General features: G+C 46.0%; 1 protein-coding gene across 1 annotated transcript in view; it reads right to left on the bottom strand.

Annotated features, from left to right (window-relative positions):
• The window catches only part of rspo2 (R-spondin 2), a 69,320-nt gene extending 68,968 nt beyond the window's left edge, over positions 1-352 (bottom strand). Inside the window, 2 exon segments of the mRNA XM_056286871.1 lie at positions 254-328; positions 331-352. Of these exon segments, the coding sequence (XP_056142846.1) occupies positions 254-328; positions 331-352 (97 nt within the window).
• Positions 353-13,811: the final 13,459 nt, after the last annotated feature.

The following is a 13,811-nucleotide window of genomic DNA, read 5'->3' as shown; positions in this document are numbered from 1 at the left end:
TCACCCCGGATCTGACAATCCCTGCCTTTCAGCGTAGCAGCACATCAATGTGTGATTTAAAAGAAAGTGCACAGGACTTTTGGGCAACGCAACTTTCTACACCGATAAAGCTCATCAAGCATCAGGGGTAACTTATTTTTCTTTTTTTGGGGGGGGGGTGAATGACTCGTGTTAAAACATCCAGTTCATGCATTCGAGATGTTGAAACCTTTCATTCAGAAACGACACGCCAACTTGTCGAGAGCCTGCCTACCTCTTTTGTTTCTCCTCCAGCGATGCGACGGCGACTGACAGTTGCTGTACTCCATACAGTTCAATATGATTAGGCAAATGAGAAAAGTCGAAACTGCATCTGGACGGCTGTTTGTTCTTGCAGCAGTTTAAAAAAAAGAGAGAGAGAGAGAGAGAGAGAGAGAGAGAGAGAGAGAGAGAGAGAGAGAGAGAGAGAGAAGGAGAGAGAGAGAGAGAGAGAGAGAGAGAGAGAGAGAGAGAGAGAAGGGGGGAAAAAAGTACCAGCGGGGCTTGAGATGGATTCTCCGATTCAAGTGTCCTCCAGTGTCTCCGCGGATCCCGACGTGTCAAACATCAACGGAGATGCGACACTGGATCACACCGTCGCTTCCGATCATTTTCCGAAGCGCGCTGGAGCCTTCACTCACCGGCGTCCTTTGGAAAGGGGAAAAAAAGATGACAAAAGGAGGGGGGTTATTGTGATAACGGTATAACGAGATTAACACCGTATACGGTGGGTGGGGGAGGGGGGAGAAGAAGCCGGTTGAATAGCTTTTTCTGTGTGTTAAATGACCTTTAACGGCAATGAAAGGGCACCGCGTTGGTGCCCGCATTCAAATGTGCGCCGCGCTCTCACAACAGTCGTGGCACTACAGATGCTTCGTGAAACAGCATGCTGGTAGTATACCTGAATGAAACGAGTTGCTACTCCGCTCCAATCAACTTAGGTTCCTTCTGAGTGCAAGTGCGGGTTAGGCACATACTGCATCCCTCTGGTGTATATATATATAAAAATAAAAATAAAAACACACACGGAAAAAAACTTGTTCTTCAGAGAACAGGAGGTCGGAGGTATCTCTCTCTTCCACCCGGGCGCAGAGTGAGGACTTTATTCCGTTTACCTGCGTTTCCTAACCAACAAAAAAAAGAGCGCGTCCTGTTTTACACCAAAACCACAGCCCAAACTTGTAGCGCTTTTCGGGATTTGGAAAGGTATACTTGGTGATATGGAGGCTGCGTGTAATGTGTCTCCTCTGGATGAGTGTGTCAGACCGTGCGCTATAGACTACAACTGGTCCTGATGCTTTGCTGCTTTCTCATATAGGCTGCCGACGCACGCTCGTCACGTGGAGGTTTCTAGATCTGCACTGCTTCTCCCAACTCCATTTGCTCCCGCTGAAGTGTGCGTGTGTGTGTGTGTGTGTGTGTGTGTGTGTGTGTGTGTGTGTGTGTGTGTGTGTGTGTGTGTGTGTGTGTGTGTGTGAGCGAGAGAGAGAGAGAGAGAGAGAGAGAGAGAGAGAGAGAGAGAGAGAGAGAGAGAGAGAGTGTGTTTGCGTGTGTCTGTGTGTGCGTACGCGCGTGCGTGTGCGTGCGTGTGCGTGCATGTGTGTGTATGTGTGTGAGAGAGAGAGAGAGAGAGAGCGAGAGAGAGAGAGAGAGAGAGCGTGTGTGTGTGTGTGTGTGTGAGAGAGAGAGAGAGAGTGTGTGTGTGTAGGTGTGTGTGTGTGTGTAGGTGTGTGTGTGTGTGAGTGTGTGTGTGTGTGTTCTTATTATTTAAGATATCTACGATGACATAGCCTACCTTGCTTCTCCCTGTACGGAGTTACCCCCGAGGTCCTAGTGCAGAGCCTCTAAAGCGCAGCCACTGAGAGTGAGCCGGCTGTAATTCATGGGCAAAGTTAAGAAGGATATCGGGGTGGGCGTTTATCACGAACTGTTGGAAGTAAGATCGCCCATCAGTCGACCCCACACTGAAGGAGATCACATATGGATCAAAACCAACAACGTATAGTCATCACTGACGTCAAACTCGTCTCCCTCTCTCTCTCTCTTTTTGTGTGTGTGCCATGATAGGCCATTTTAGAAGCCTTGGCCGATAAGCGTATCTTCATTACGTGTCTAATGAGACGGGCAGAGTCATTTAAAAGTACCACGCCTCTATTTTGTTGCCTATTTTGGGCTATAATAAACCCAATAATCAGTGTGATTAGTGTTGAAGACCAGATAATTGTAATAGGAAGTCTTGTGAATATTACTGCAGTCGTTTCGGATGGCCAAATTAGACCAGAACGTTGACCCGAGAGACCTCATATAGGCTGGACAGGGAAATAAATTGGTAAACGGTGGTTTGCACCAAATCAAAAGGATTAATGAAGTTATCAATATCATTTCCCAAACGTGGGTGTACAGCGATACCCCTGTGGGTTTGCAGATGTGCACCTCTTGACATAGAGAACGGTGCACTGACGGTTACGCATGCTCCTTTGGACAAAGTTAGCACTGGGGAGTCTTTAGTGACAGTGATTTTAGTAGGAAACGAGGGATTAGGAATAGTCTAAGCGATACGGGGGGTCTCTCTGATGTGGGCAGGGAGCTCAGATGTAACAAACCCCCGGTGCACCGGGTTCCTCTCGGTGCGTGTTTGGCGCATGTCTGGTCCGCTGTCATCACAGTCCGCCAGCTGCCCCTCGACTTCTAATTGTAACCGAGTTGGACATGCTTTACCCCCTTCGACCACTAGGTGTGGCACTTAATCTTTTATTTATTCCAGGAAATTATTTTCATCACGGAGCGTCGTCATATTTTAGGGCCGCATTTTCCAGGGCACTGGTTGTGAACCAGGAGACAGCTTGCAACGAATCGCACACACCTTGCACCTTTTATTCAAGAAATCGATGTTTCGCTGGAGGAGAAAGCAATCAATAAATCAGTGCATTTGAGTGAGGGACTTGTTTCTCTGAAAAATCAGTGCTATAAAACCGGAGGAAAACAAACAAACAAACCAAGAACTGTGTTTTTGATGTATAGCACATTTAATAGAGAATACAGTGTAGGCCTCTCTATCCCACAGAGCAAACCCATCTTAACACATAACATTTAATTAAACACACTTTGCTGTTACGCTGGTCTTTACACAAGACACCCGGGAAAGAGAGAGACAGAGAGATGGGTGTGTGTGTGTGTGTGTGTGGGGGGGGGGTGTTACCCTAAAGCAATAAAACACACAGACATATACACACACTCAAAAAAATGAAAGTTTCCATTTCATCACTGGACTGCTTGCAAAAACCTTTTGTGGGGGGAAAACCTCGAACAATATGTAAAAAAAGAACCATGTCTGTTTCCTTGCCAAAACCGATAGTGACCTTTGTCCTGACTTTGTTTATTTATTTATTCAGAGAGCAGTGACAGACATTGCGGTCGGAGGGCTGTTAGCCACAGGCCTGGTATTGGTTTGGACTCCTCTCTAAAACAACATCTGAGAGTGCACTGGTAAGGTGAATGTGATAATTTCGGTCTAGAGTACTTTTATTTTCATGATGTGTCATGGAGAAGGGGGCCGGTAAACCAATCACTTTATTCCCACCCTCCCACCCAGCGGCAGGCCGGTGCAGTCTGCAGCAGTGGAGGTGACGTCAGCATCGGGCTGGTTTTGGCCCAGCGCTCCATGTGCCATAGCAGCAATGAGGGGGAGCTGCTATTCCCTCCTCTTTAACGGACATGACCTAGTCCATCCTGTCGCGGATGGTTGTCGGTTTAATATGCTGGAAATTCCAAGAATTAAAAAGTTAACCAGGAGATCCGGACCCGACTAGGTATGACGGTCCCTGGTAAAAGGCAGAATATCAGACACAGTTGACTGGGAGAGAGGAATGAGGGATGGGGTTTAGCTGGTTGTGAAAAGTGTTTTTTGACGGTTATTTGGTTATTGGTAAGAGTTAATTATGATGAATTAACTTTGCTGCGGGTTGGAAGAATGCTTTAGACGGGGAGAAACTGAAGACTGGCTTGTTAGCAGATGTGACAAGAGAGGAAGGCTGAGTTGGGAGGTCAAAAGTGTGTATGTGTTTGTTTGGGGGGGTGGGGGGCATTAAATGATTGTGTCCGTCTGACTAATGGTTCTTTATGACTCCCTCATGTCCTCATACGGGGAAGATGACTGACAGAGTATGACCACTAGCAACTACTGGTCCATCACCTCTGTTTGCCCCCTTCATCTCCAATCCCTCAGTAGTGAGACTGCCGGCTTGCCACAGCCGAGCCATACCACTAAAAACACCATAAAACCAACAGACTAAACACCCATTCATCATTACAGCGCATACATGAGCCGCATCACACAGAATAGTCTTAAATGCCTCTCTCAGTGACTCAATGCGCACATTAAAACTTCATCAAGTATTACCGATACAAAAAAGTCTGACCACTCAAACCTCAATCGCCATTTGTAATGTCCAGAAATAAGGCAATCATGGGTGAAAATGGTTTTGTAGGTTATTTTTTATTGAATCAGTGATGACTTGAACCAAACACTAAAAAGCACCCTGCCTGTTATGAGGCAGAAAGAAAGAAAGACAAAACACAGGATATAGTAGAATGAGAATGACGCATAGAGAAAAAAAGAAGAACAAAATAGGCCCATCTTCTGTGCACCACTGCTCAACCCACTTTCAGCACCTGCCCCGGCTTGTGTCTGAAAGGTGAAAGAAACACAACATTAGATCGTCCAGTTTTAGATCAGCAAGTCTGATCAGAACAAACACTTTGTTGTTGATTGTGGGAAACATTAAAAAAAATAGTGTACATGTGCAAGCAGTTAAGCACTGACATTTTCCGTCTTTGCAGCGTGTGTGTGTGTGTGTGTGTGTGTGTGTGTGTGTGTGTGTGTGTGTGTGTGTGTGTGTGTGTGTGTTCTGTTGGTGGGCATAGGGTAGCTGTGGGGCCTGACAGGGACCCTCAGCAGCCCATGCAGATGGCTCTCTCAGTAAATGCTCTCATGATGTTAAGTGATTTGTAGCCTTGAGGACAGCAGGATGTAATGGTGCTCTGTGAGTTGTTTGCAGCCACTTTTGTTGAATTACAAAAAAAAAAAATCCCTCCTTAATGGGGCAGGGGTACACTTTTTTTTACACACAGGGTTATGGCAGCTCTCTCATTGCAGGTATTCAAACAATAGGGAGGAGAAGAACTGTGCACATCAAAAGATACCCACTCAATAGCGGTGCTGTTAAAGAAGGAGCATTTAGAGTTTGTGGTGAGTTCATGGATTTCATGGCCCCTGCACCGGAGAAAGGGACAGTGAGGCCGGAAATTGGCATGATGACCTGTTTTTACAGATGTCTTTCTTTTTTTCTTTTTTTTTGGGGGGGGGGGTTCCCCCGTTTTTCTCCCCTATTGTATCTGGCCAATTACCCCACTCTTCCGAGCCCTCCTGATCCCTACTCCACCCCCTCTGCCGATTCGGGGAGGGCTGCAGACTAACACATGCCTCCTCCGATACGTGTGGGGTCGCCAGCCGCTTCTTTTCACCTGATAGTGAGGAGTTTCACCAGAGAGACATAGTACGTGGGAGGATCATGCTACTCCACCCAGTTCCTCCTCCCTCCTGAACAGGCGCCCCGACTGAGCAGAGGAGGCACTAGTGCAGTGACCAGGACACATACCCACATCCGGCTTCCCACCCACCGACCAAGTCAGAGGCAACATGCGGATTCAAACCGGCGATCCCCTGTGCTGGTAGGCAATGGAATCGTCCACTACGCCACCTGGACACCACAGAGCTTTCTTTACCAACTTCTAAGATTGCAGGATGTTGCATGAAGGATCAACTAAGTGCTGTGTGATATAGAAAATATCGTTATCATGTTACAATCGTAGGGAATGCAAATGATATTGATATTATATCATGATATCTGCTTACATTAGCAGAAATACCATGGTAAAGAACCTATCTGAGGTTCATCACATTGAACTATTTAGTAATGTGAAGTATAATATCAAACCAAAGACAAGTTTTCAAACAATACTCCCTCAAATATTTCAGACCTCGTTTCATGAGAAGTTTTAAGTAGTAGATCCCTGTTATCATTTATTTAGACAGCAAAATTGCCTATCGCAATACAAGAACATCCAAATGTCATCCCGATCCAATACCAGTAAGACACTAAACTATAATAATAAATTACTGCCCTGCCCTAGGATCAAATGACCGGGCTTGGTCGCAGGTTGTGTGCGTGCATAATTATGACAGTCTGGGTAGTTGTACTTGTTGAGCAGTCTACATACCACTCATACACACAAGGTCAACATCAAAACACACACCGAGGTTGACTGGACCCCAAGCCAAACATCTGTACGAGCTCCTAAGTGGAGGGAACTCAAGGCTTTGAGTAATGTTCACCAAAAGCTAGTGTGACCGTCCGCCTTATTTACTCTGCCGAGCTGAGTCACTGTGCTCGGGCCAAGTTTTATGGCGGTGTTGGAATCTACCTTGTCATTAGGCCTTTGAAAGGCAATGAAAGGATAAAAGCGTTAGCTCTGTTAAACTTGCTCTTACTGGCTTAGTTCGTGTAAAGAGAGCCTTTGTTGATGGTTGTTCATCAACATTCTTTAGCCTTGTTCTTCTTAGCTGATCATTTGAGAAGCTTTGAACTGCACGGAGCTCACGTCCACCTTGTCGAGATGTGATCAGCTAAGGGCAAGATGGTGGCCTCTGGTGAAGGGCTTGGAGGTTCATTTGTCTATGCACGTGTGTCTTATTACTCAGCTCATGTTGACGTTGGTTTGCTTCTTCTCGACATTTGTAGCCAGAATTTTCCAGTGGGAAAAAATGATTCTTGATTTCGCAGCGAGAGGCTCTTGGTCTTTTCAGTCCCTTGCTGGTACATCGATACAGTGATTTCAGTGGTACCATGTGACCCTGGAAATGACATAAGGGGGACAGTAGAGACACAAGGAGAACCAATAAGCCAATTGCATTTGGCAAAACAGAAACAGAACCTCACAAAAACCAACCAGTGGCTGCACAGATAACATTCACATCTAGGCACATCTAGATAATTCTAGGTCATTCCTGAAGAACGGGGTATGATTTGCTGATTACAGAGAACTTCTGCTGTGATGCATATGCCAAAACATGCAGGTTCAACGTGAAGCTGCAGAAAAAGGGGACCCAAAAGGGGGTGGGGATCTAATGGTTACACAGTCCTTACAGTGTACACCTCAATTACAAAATCAACACACAAACAATGGCATACAGTTTGCTGACTGACGGACTTGACTGCAGTTTGCATACAGAGGACACATCTATTAAGAGTGTGTGACTGAGACTGCCCTGCTGTTTTTCTGAACTAAGACACTCAGGCTGTTTGGGAACCTTTGATTAATCAATCAGGTCCTAGCTGAATGACTGAGGACGCAGACATGACGTCTTACCATCTTGGAGTTGATCTTGGCATCTAGCCTGGTGTTGTAGATAAAGCTGTAGATTTTTCAGCCTCTCAAGGTGTCATGTTAGTTTGTCCGCCAACATCCTGTGGAGAGGAGATAGACAACCATGAGCCTCTAACCTGGTTGAGAGGTACAGCAATGGGTACGGAGGCGTTTCTACACACTAGACCAGCACGTTGCCCAGAAAATGCAGCATGGGCTCATATTTGTTTAGCGAAGGTGCATATTCTCAAGAGCACCGAGGGTATGCTGATGATATAAGGTAAAGGTAGTCAGTGTCTAAGTAGCTTAAAATGGTAATGGATGATGCAAACATCCATCCATTATCCAAGCTGCTTATCCCAACCGGGGTCACGGGGATGTTGGAGCCTATCCCAGCAGTCATTTGGCGGCAGGCGGGGAGACACCCTGGACAGGCCGTCAGTCTATCACAGGGCCGACACACACACACATACACAAACACACACACACACATTCACACCTACAGACAATTTAGTACGGCCGATTCGCCTGACCTACATGTCTTTGGACTGTGGGAGGAAACCAGAGCAAACCCACGCAAACATGGGGAGAACATGCAAACTCCACACAGAGAGGAGAGGATGACCCACACAGAGAGGAGAGGATGACCCAGGATGACCCCCAAGGTTGGACTACCCCGGGGCTCGAACCCAGGACCTTCTTGCTGTGATGCGACTGTGCTAACCACTGTGCCACCGTGCCGCCATGATGCAAACATGAAATATGTAATTGTGCCTTGTAACTTTATTACTTTATGTAATACTAAACCATGATGGATGTTGTACATTTGGTGCCAAATGATGGTGTCATAAAATTAATCAACCAAAATAGCAAAAGACTGAGCTTCACTATGGCCTTACACGAAAGCAGCATGATTTAGAGACCTGTAAGACTGACTCAATTAGAAGCAGTGGGACTCCCCCTTGTTTTAAGGACTTTCTGGCTACTTCCCTTGTACTCTTTGATGTCCTCCTGTCTTGGACACACTCATTCACTCCACCTGGTCTCTACAACTAGTGGTGACACAAACGTCTGGGACCAGCTACTGTCCCTCAAAATGAAAGCCAGGTTGCAAACTGAGCCGCTCTTTGACAGAGCGGGCCGTGGATGCGTCACAACACAGAGTGGGAAGTGGAAGGGTAACTGTTGTTCTTTGATCCAAAGCCTTCCCCAGCGCAGCTGGCTTCCCTTGCGGCTTTCAAAATAACTAGACCCCCTTCATACTCACATGTAGACCCCCCGCTCCCCCACATTTCCTGCTCCTACCCCCAGTCCCACCATTTCATATAAGAGACCAATAAATATCCTCGCCTCCAATGCTGCACTGGCCACAATTACTGGAGCAGCCCTACTTCTCATCTCAAAGGCACAACATCCAGCTCTCTCTCTCTCTCTCTCTCTCTCTCTCTCTCTCTCTCTCTCTCTCTCTCTCTCTCTCTCTCTCTCTCTCTCTCTCTCTCTCTCTCTCTCTCTCTCTCTCTCTCTCTCTCTCTCTCTCTCTCTCACACACACACACACACACACACACACACACTCCCTCTTTGAACGAACCTTATTAACACACATGCTTTAAGAAACAAGTACTAATTTGGAAGTACATATAGTCTTAGTGCTCTGTGTATGTGTGTGTGTGTGTGTGTGTGTGTGTGTGTGTGTGTGTGTGTGTGTGTGTGCGCGCAAAATAACAGGGGTTATGAGGTCTATATAAAAGCAATTTACCCCACTAATTATCACTTCCTGGTCCATTAATCACATTTTGTGAGCTTCCTTAAGTAAAGCAGACTAGTGAGTAAGCTAGAATCTGGCCAGACCAAACCACTTCTCACGCTATGGGTCCACATAGATGCATCTTACAATTGCTAGTGTTGGCAAGATGATTCAAATTGTCATTCTCTGGCCATGACTTCACTGTAAGATATCTTTCTCATAGAGACCAGTTTAAAAGTGCCTTAATTGTGACAGTGTTTGCCCAAACACGTTTAACAGTTTTCACATATAAACTCATTTCAGTCTCCTCTTTCAAACTGTGTCAACACTTGTTATGGAAGATTGACATCATTGTGTGGGAGGGTCATTGAAATTAAAATCTCCCCACCCGCTTTCGGTGTGGAAAGATGGTGGTGCGAATTCACTTTTGCGGTGGCCTCACCCAGCACTGACCATGCAGTGTCTTTGTCCACGTCTAAGTTTGTGTCTTCGTTTGATGGCTGGGCGAGCTGGCGCTGGATCGGCTGGGAGAGGTTGGTCTGCTGCATCCTGTTGGCCCAGGAACCACGGCCCTGCTTGGCGCTGCGCCCAAAGAGGTAACACCGAGGGCGGTCTGACAGGATGCGGACGCGGGGCAGGCTAAGCTAACTGCTAGCCCATGCAAACTGGCAGTCTTGATAACACCGAGGGCGGTCTGGCGGCGGCCTTGCCTAGCGTTGACTGTGTTTTTAGTGTCGTCGTGTGGAGTGTGGGGAAGTGTGTCGGGGGTGTCTGGCTGGGAGAGCTGGCGTTGGATCGGCTGAGGGAGCTTGGGCTGCTGCATCTGGTGCCCAGAGACCACAGCCTTGCCTGGAGCTGCGCCCGAAGAGGAAACACCGAGGGCGGTCTGACAGGACGTGGAAGCGGGGCAGGCTAAGCTAACTGCTAGCCCATGCAGACTGGCAGATCCAACAGTCATCCTGGCATTCGCTCTCTTGGATAGTGGATTTTTTAAATATATATATATATATATATATATATATATATATATATATATATATATGTGTGTTTTTGTATTTTTTTGTAGTTGTCGTTTGGATATGTGTTTTTGTCTTTGTGTTGCACTGCTGTGGGCTGGGGAGAAACTATATTTCGTTTCATTTCATGTGCGCAAGTGTATGAAATGAAACGACAAATAACAGTTCCTGATTTCTGATTCCTGAAAAAACACATGAATGCAGCAAATAGAAAAGATAGGGTCCGGTGTCTTAGTGACAGCAGATGATCTATCAGCACTTTCACCACAACGCAGTGATGGGGGAGGCGGCTAACAGGGGAGAAAAACACCAGTTAGAGGTTGATTCATGTGAATCTCAACACAACAGTAAAGAAGCCCAGAGGGAAGCTGATCAACCTGTCACTCATACAAATACCCCCCTCCCCTTCCTCCGCTAGCTCTGCCGGACAGCTGATTACGTTTAGGCACAGCAGAAACGTGTGGAAAATCATACATGGCAAAGAAATTGCTCTTATAGACCATTACTTGGGACCTTATGAGTGCAGAAAGAGTAGGCGGTCGAATGACGTGAGCTGAGGTTGTGATGGTTAACACATGTCTGACATCACAGAGTGACATTGTCAACACCAGGAAGGCTGGGCAGCGTCTCGCTTCAGCGTAAGGCCACGTTCTGTGGTAAGCGTCCGCGGCTGCAAATGCTGCTCATCCGTGTCAAATGGTGCAGTGAGAGTTAAAAACCGATCTGACCGTCAAGACTGTTTGAACAAAGTGGAAATGTGAAGGGAAAATAATTCGACAACATTACGTACCCTGCTCAGTAGCAGTGCAGAAAAACAAACAAACAAAAAAAAGAAAACTGAAGGGGCAACAGTCATCGCCTGGTTGCAGTTACACTCCATTTCAGTCCAGTCCTGACACACACACAAAGTCCATACACACACACACACACACACACACACAAAGTTCATACACACATAGACACAGATCCCTCAAGTCATCAACGGCAAAATACAGGTAAATGTTGTGATGGTGCAGATTAATGTGATCAGTGATTGCTGAGGGGTACTGAGTGTTTTGCTTGGCCATTTGGTTGAAGCAGGGACACATGTCAGTCAAGTTCAGGTCAAAGGAAAAGATCAAATGCATGATTTCTCCAGCATACCAGAGGACTAATAATAATATGGAATACTCCAACAGGTGTAAACCCTGGGCCTGAACCAGCAAAAATCCTGTAATCTAATCTATGAAGGGGAAAATCTGGCAACTCTTCCCTACAAGCAAGGACGTCTGTCTACTAGTATCAGGAATCAGGACTCAGGAACATTTATTTGTCGTTTCATTTCATGCACTTGCGTACGTGAAATGAAACAAAACATTGTTTCCCCCAGCCCACAGCAGTGCAACACAAAGACATAAACACATATCCAAAAAAAACCTACAAAAACACATATATCATCTTCTTCTTTCGGCTTGTTCCCTGTTTCCCAGGGGTCGCCACAGCAGATTCGTCAGTCTCCATCAGTACCCTGTGAGGGCGCAGCACCGATGACGTTCTTGTCAATCCGCATAATGATGTGGCAAAATTTTACATCAGATGCCCTTCCTGACACAACCACTAACCCTCTGGACGGGGGCACAGGAAAAGCGCTGGATGCCATCCCAGTATTCATGGACTTGCACCCATGCCTGTCACCATAAACAAAAACACTTATATCCAACATAAAATTAAAAAAAAAAAAATCACTGTCCAAGAGAGTGAACGCCAGGATGACTGTCAGAACTGCTGGTCTGCATGGGCTAGCAGTTAGCTTAGTATAGACCTATTTTCTTGTTGTTTCTTCTGAGACAGGTCTCTAACAGCTAGCTCTACAACATGGTAATAGAGTAAAGAGAGGTGCAGGGGAAAGAGAGCAAAAGACTTGAGGCGACGTTAGCGGGACATGGGAGTGGGCTGGATTTACACTACTTACACTATTGACATCCCTCGGCCAAGCAGACAGCCTCCATGGCTGGTTTTATTTTACACAACCATGGCCCTGTTCCTTTTGGGGGAGGGGATCACTCCATGTCGGAGCCTCACATACTCCAGCTCCTGAGCTTTCAACTGCAGGCTACACGGGACTCCTCTGTGTCTCAATACCAAGCCCACACCCAGACTGAGAGGTCAGGCATGGGGGTACAGCTAGGTTAGAGAGGAGAGAAGGTCGGGGGGGGGGGTCCATCTTAAAAGTAGCCCCCTTCTTAACATATCTGGGCTAAAATGAATGCATTGTTAAACACTAACATATGATAGCGTTTGGAAATTCCAGGCCATTTGGATCAACCTCGCTTTCAGCTTGGGGTAAAATTGATTTTTCGGGGAAACCGAAATGACCGTGTGGTCTTTCTAATGACTCAATTGTGAGGTGGAAAGATCTTCCATTATACATCCAAATACACAACACAACACAGTCCTTCCAGCTAGCAGTGAGCCTTTGTGGACAAATGCAACGTGTGATGGGGAAAAACCGTTCGCTGCCCACCATTTCAAGTGCAGCTGGGGCCAAATGACCACGTCTCAAGCACTTACTTAAAATGTCAAGAAACAAGTGTGCCATTTGAGGTGAAAGTAAGGTCTTGCCACTGGCAAATCAGTGTAGGAAGTAAGGGAATATAAAGCCGTAAAACAAACAATGAAAACATAATTAAATTGGAAACACGCACCAGGGCATTCAAAAGTCTAGACAAAAGGATGTGTGTGTATGCAATTACGAGCACAGGCTTGAATCACAAGGTCCCATTTTCATTGCCTATAGTTACTTTTACATAAGCCTTCACTGCATAAAATAACTCCAATACGCCAACTTCTGGCCTACTTTTGTGTCTCATGCCGTGGGCAAAACGCGAGCTAAATATCTGTGAAACCATCGTGGCCAACAGCTGTAGAAATGGCCTCATTAAAAACAGGCATCAAATTCATCTGAGTCAATGCTTGGGTGCAAAAGGGCTTCTGGGTAGAGGACTAATGACTTGGAATTTGGGCGTTTGTCAAAAATAGACATGTTCTGTCTAATGTCATAACACCAAAAATAAACATGGAAATCCCTGACTGTGTCCACAATGTGTGCTCCTGCTTTAGAAACCTCAACAAAGAATGGCTCAAATATACCGAAAAAAGGTGAAAAGTAGAAAAATCACCGTTCAACTTCCTATTTCACTGTTACCACTAACCTTTGCGGTCTCTGACAAGTAAATGGATCCAATTGCAGTTAGACTGCCAAAAAGAACCAGGACTCCTAATCAATTCCAGACAATATGCAACTGGAGATTTCAACAGAGCCTGATCATGTTCCACGGTTCAACCTTGACTACAGACCTCCTCCACAACTCCACATAACAGTCAATGCAATCATTTTCATGTCAAGAGAAGAAATTCATTCCCCTATTCATTGAGCATCATATGTTCAGGGTAGGGTTTTTAAATTGCAAGCCCGCCTACAAAGTTTTAAAAAGCCTGATGTGCCCAAGATGCAGTGTAATATGTACTGTATGTGTTTCCTGAAGCTCAGGACCATCTACTTCCAAAAATAAGGGGGCAATCACGATAAGAGGCCTTCTTATGAATCAGTCAATATAACATCAACAC

This window comes from Lampris incognitus, chromosome 9 (assembly GCF_029633865.1).
Source record: "Lampris incognitus isolate fLamInc1 chromosome 9, fLamInc1.hap2, whole genome shotgun sequence".
NCBI classification, from domain to species: Eukaryota; Metazoa; Chordata; class Actinopteri; order Lampriformes; family Lampridae; genus Lampris; species Lampris incognitus.
Note: the sequence above shows the minus strand (reverse complement) of the source record. Positions and strands in the feature narration are given on the sequence as shown.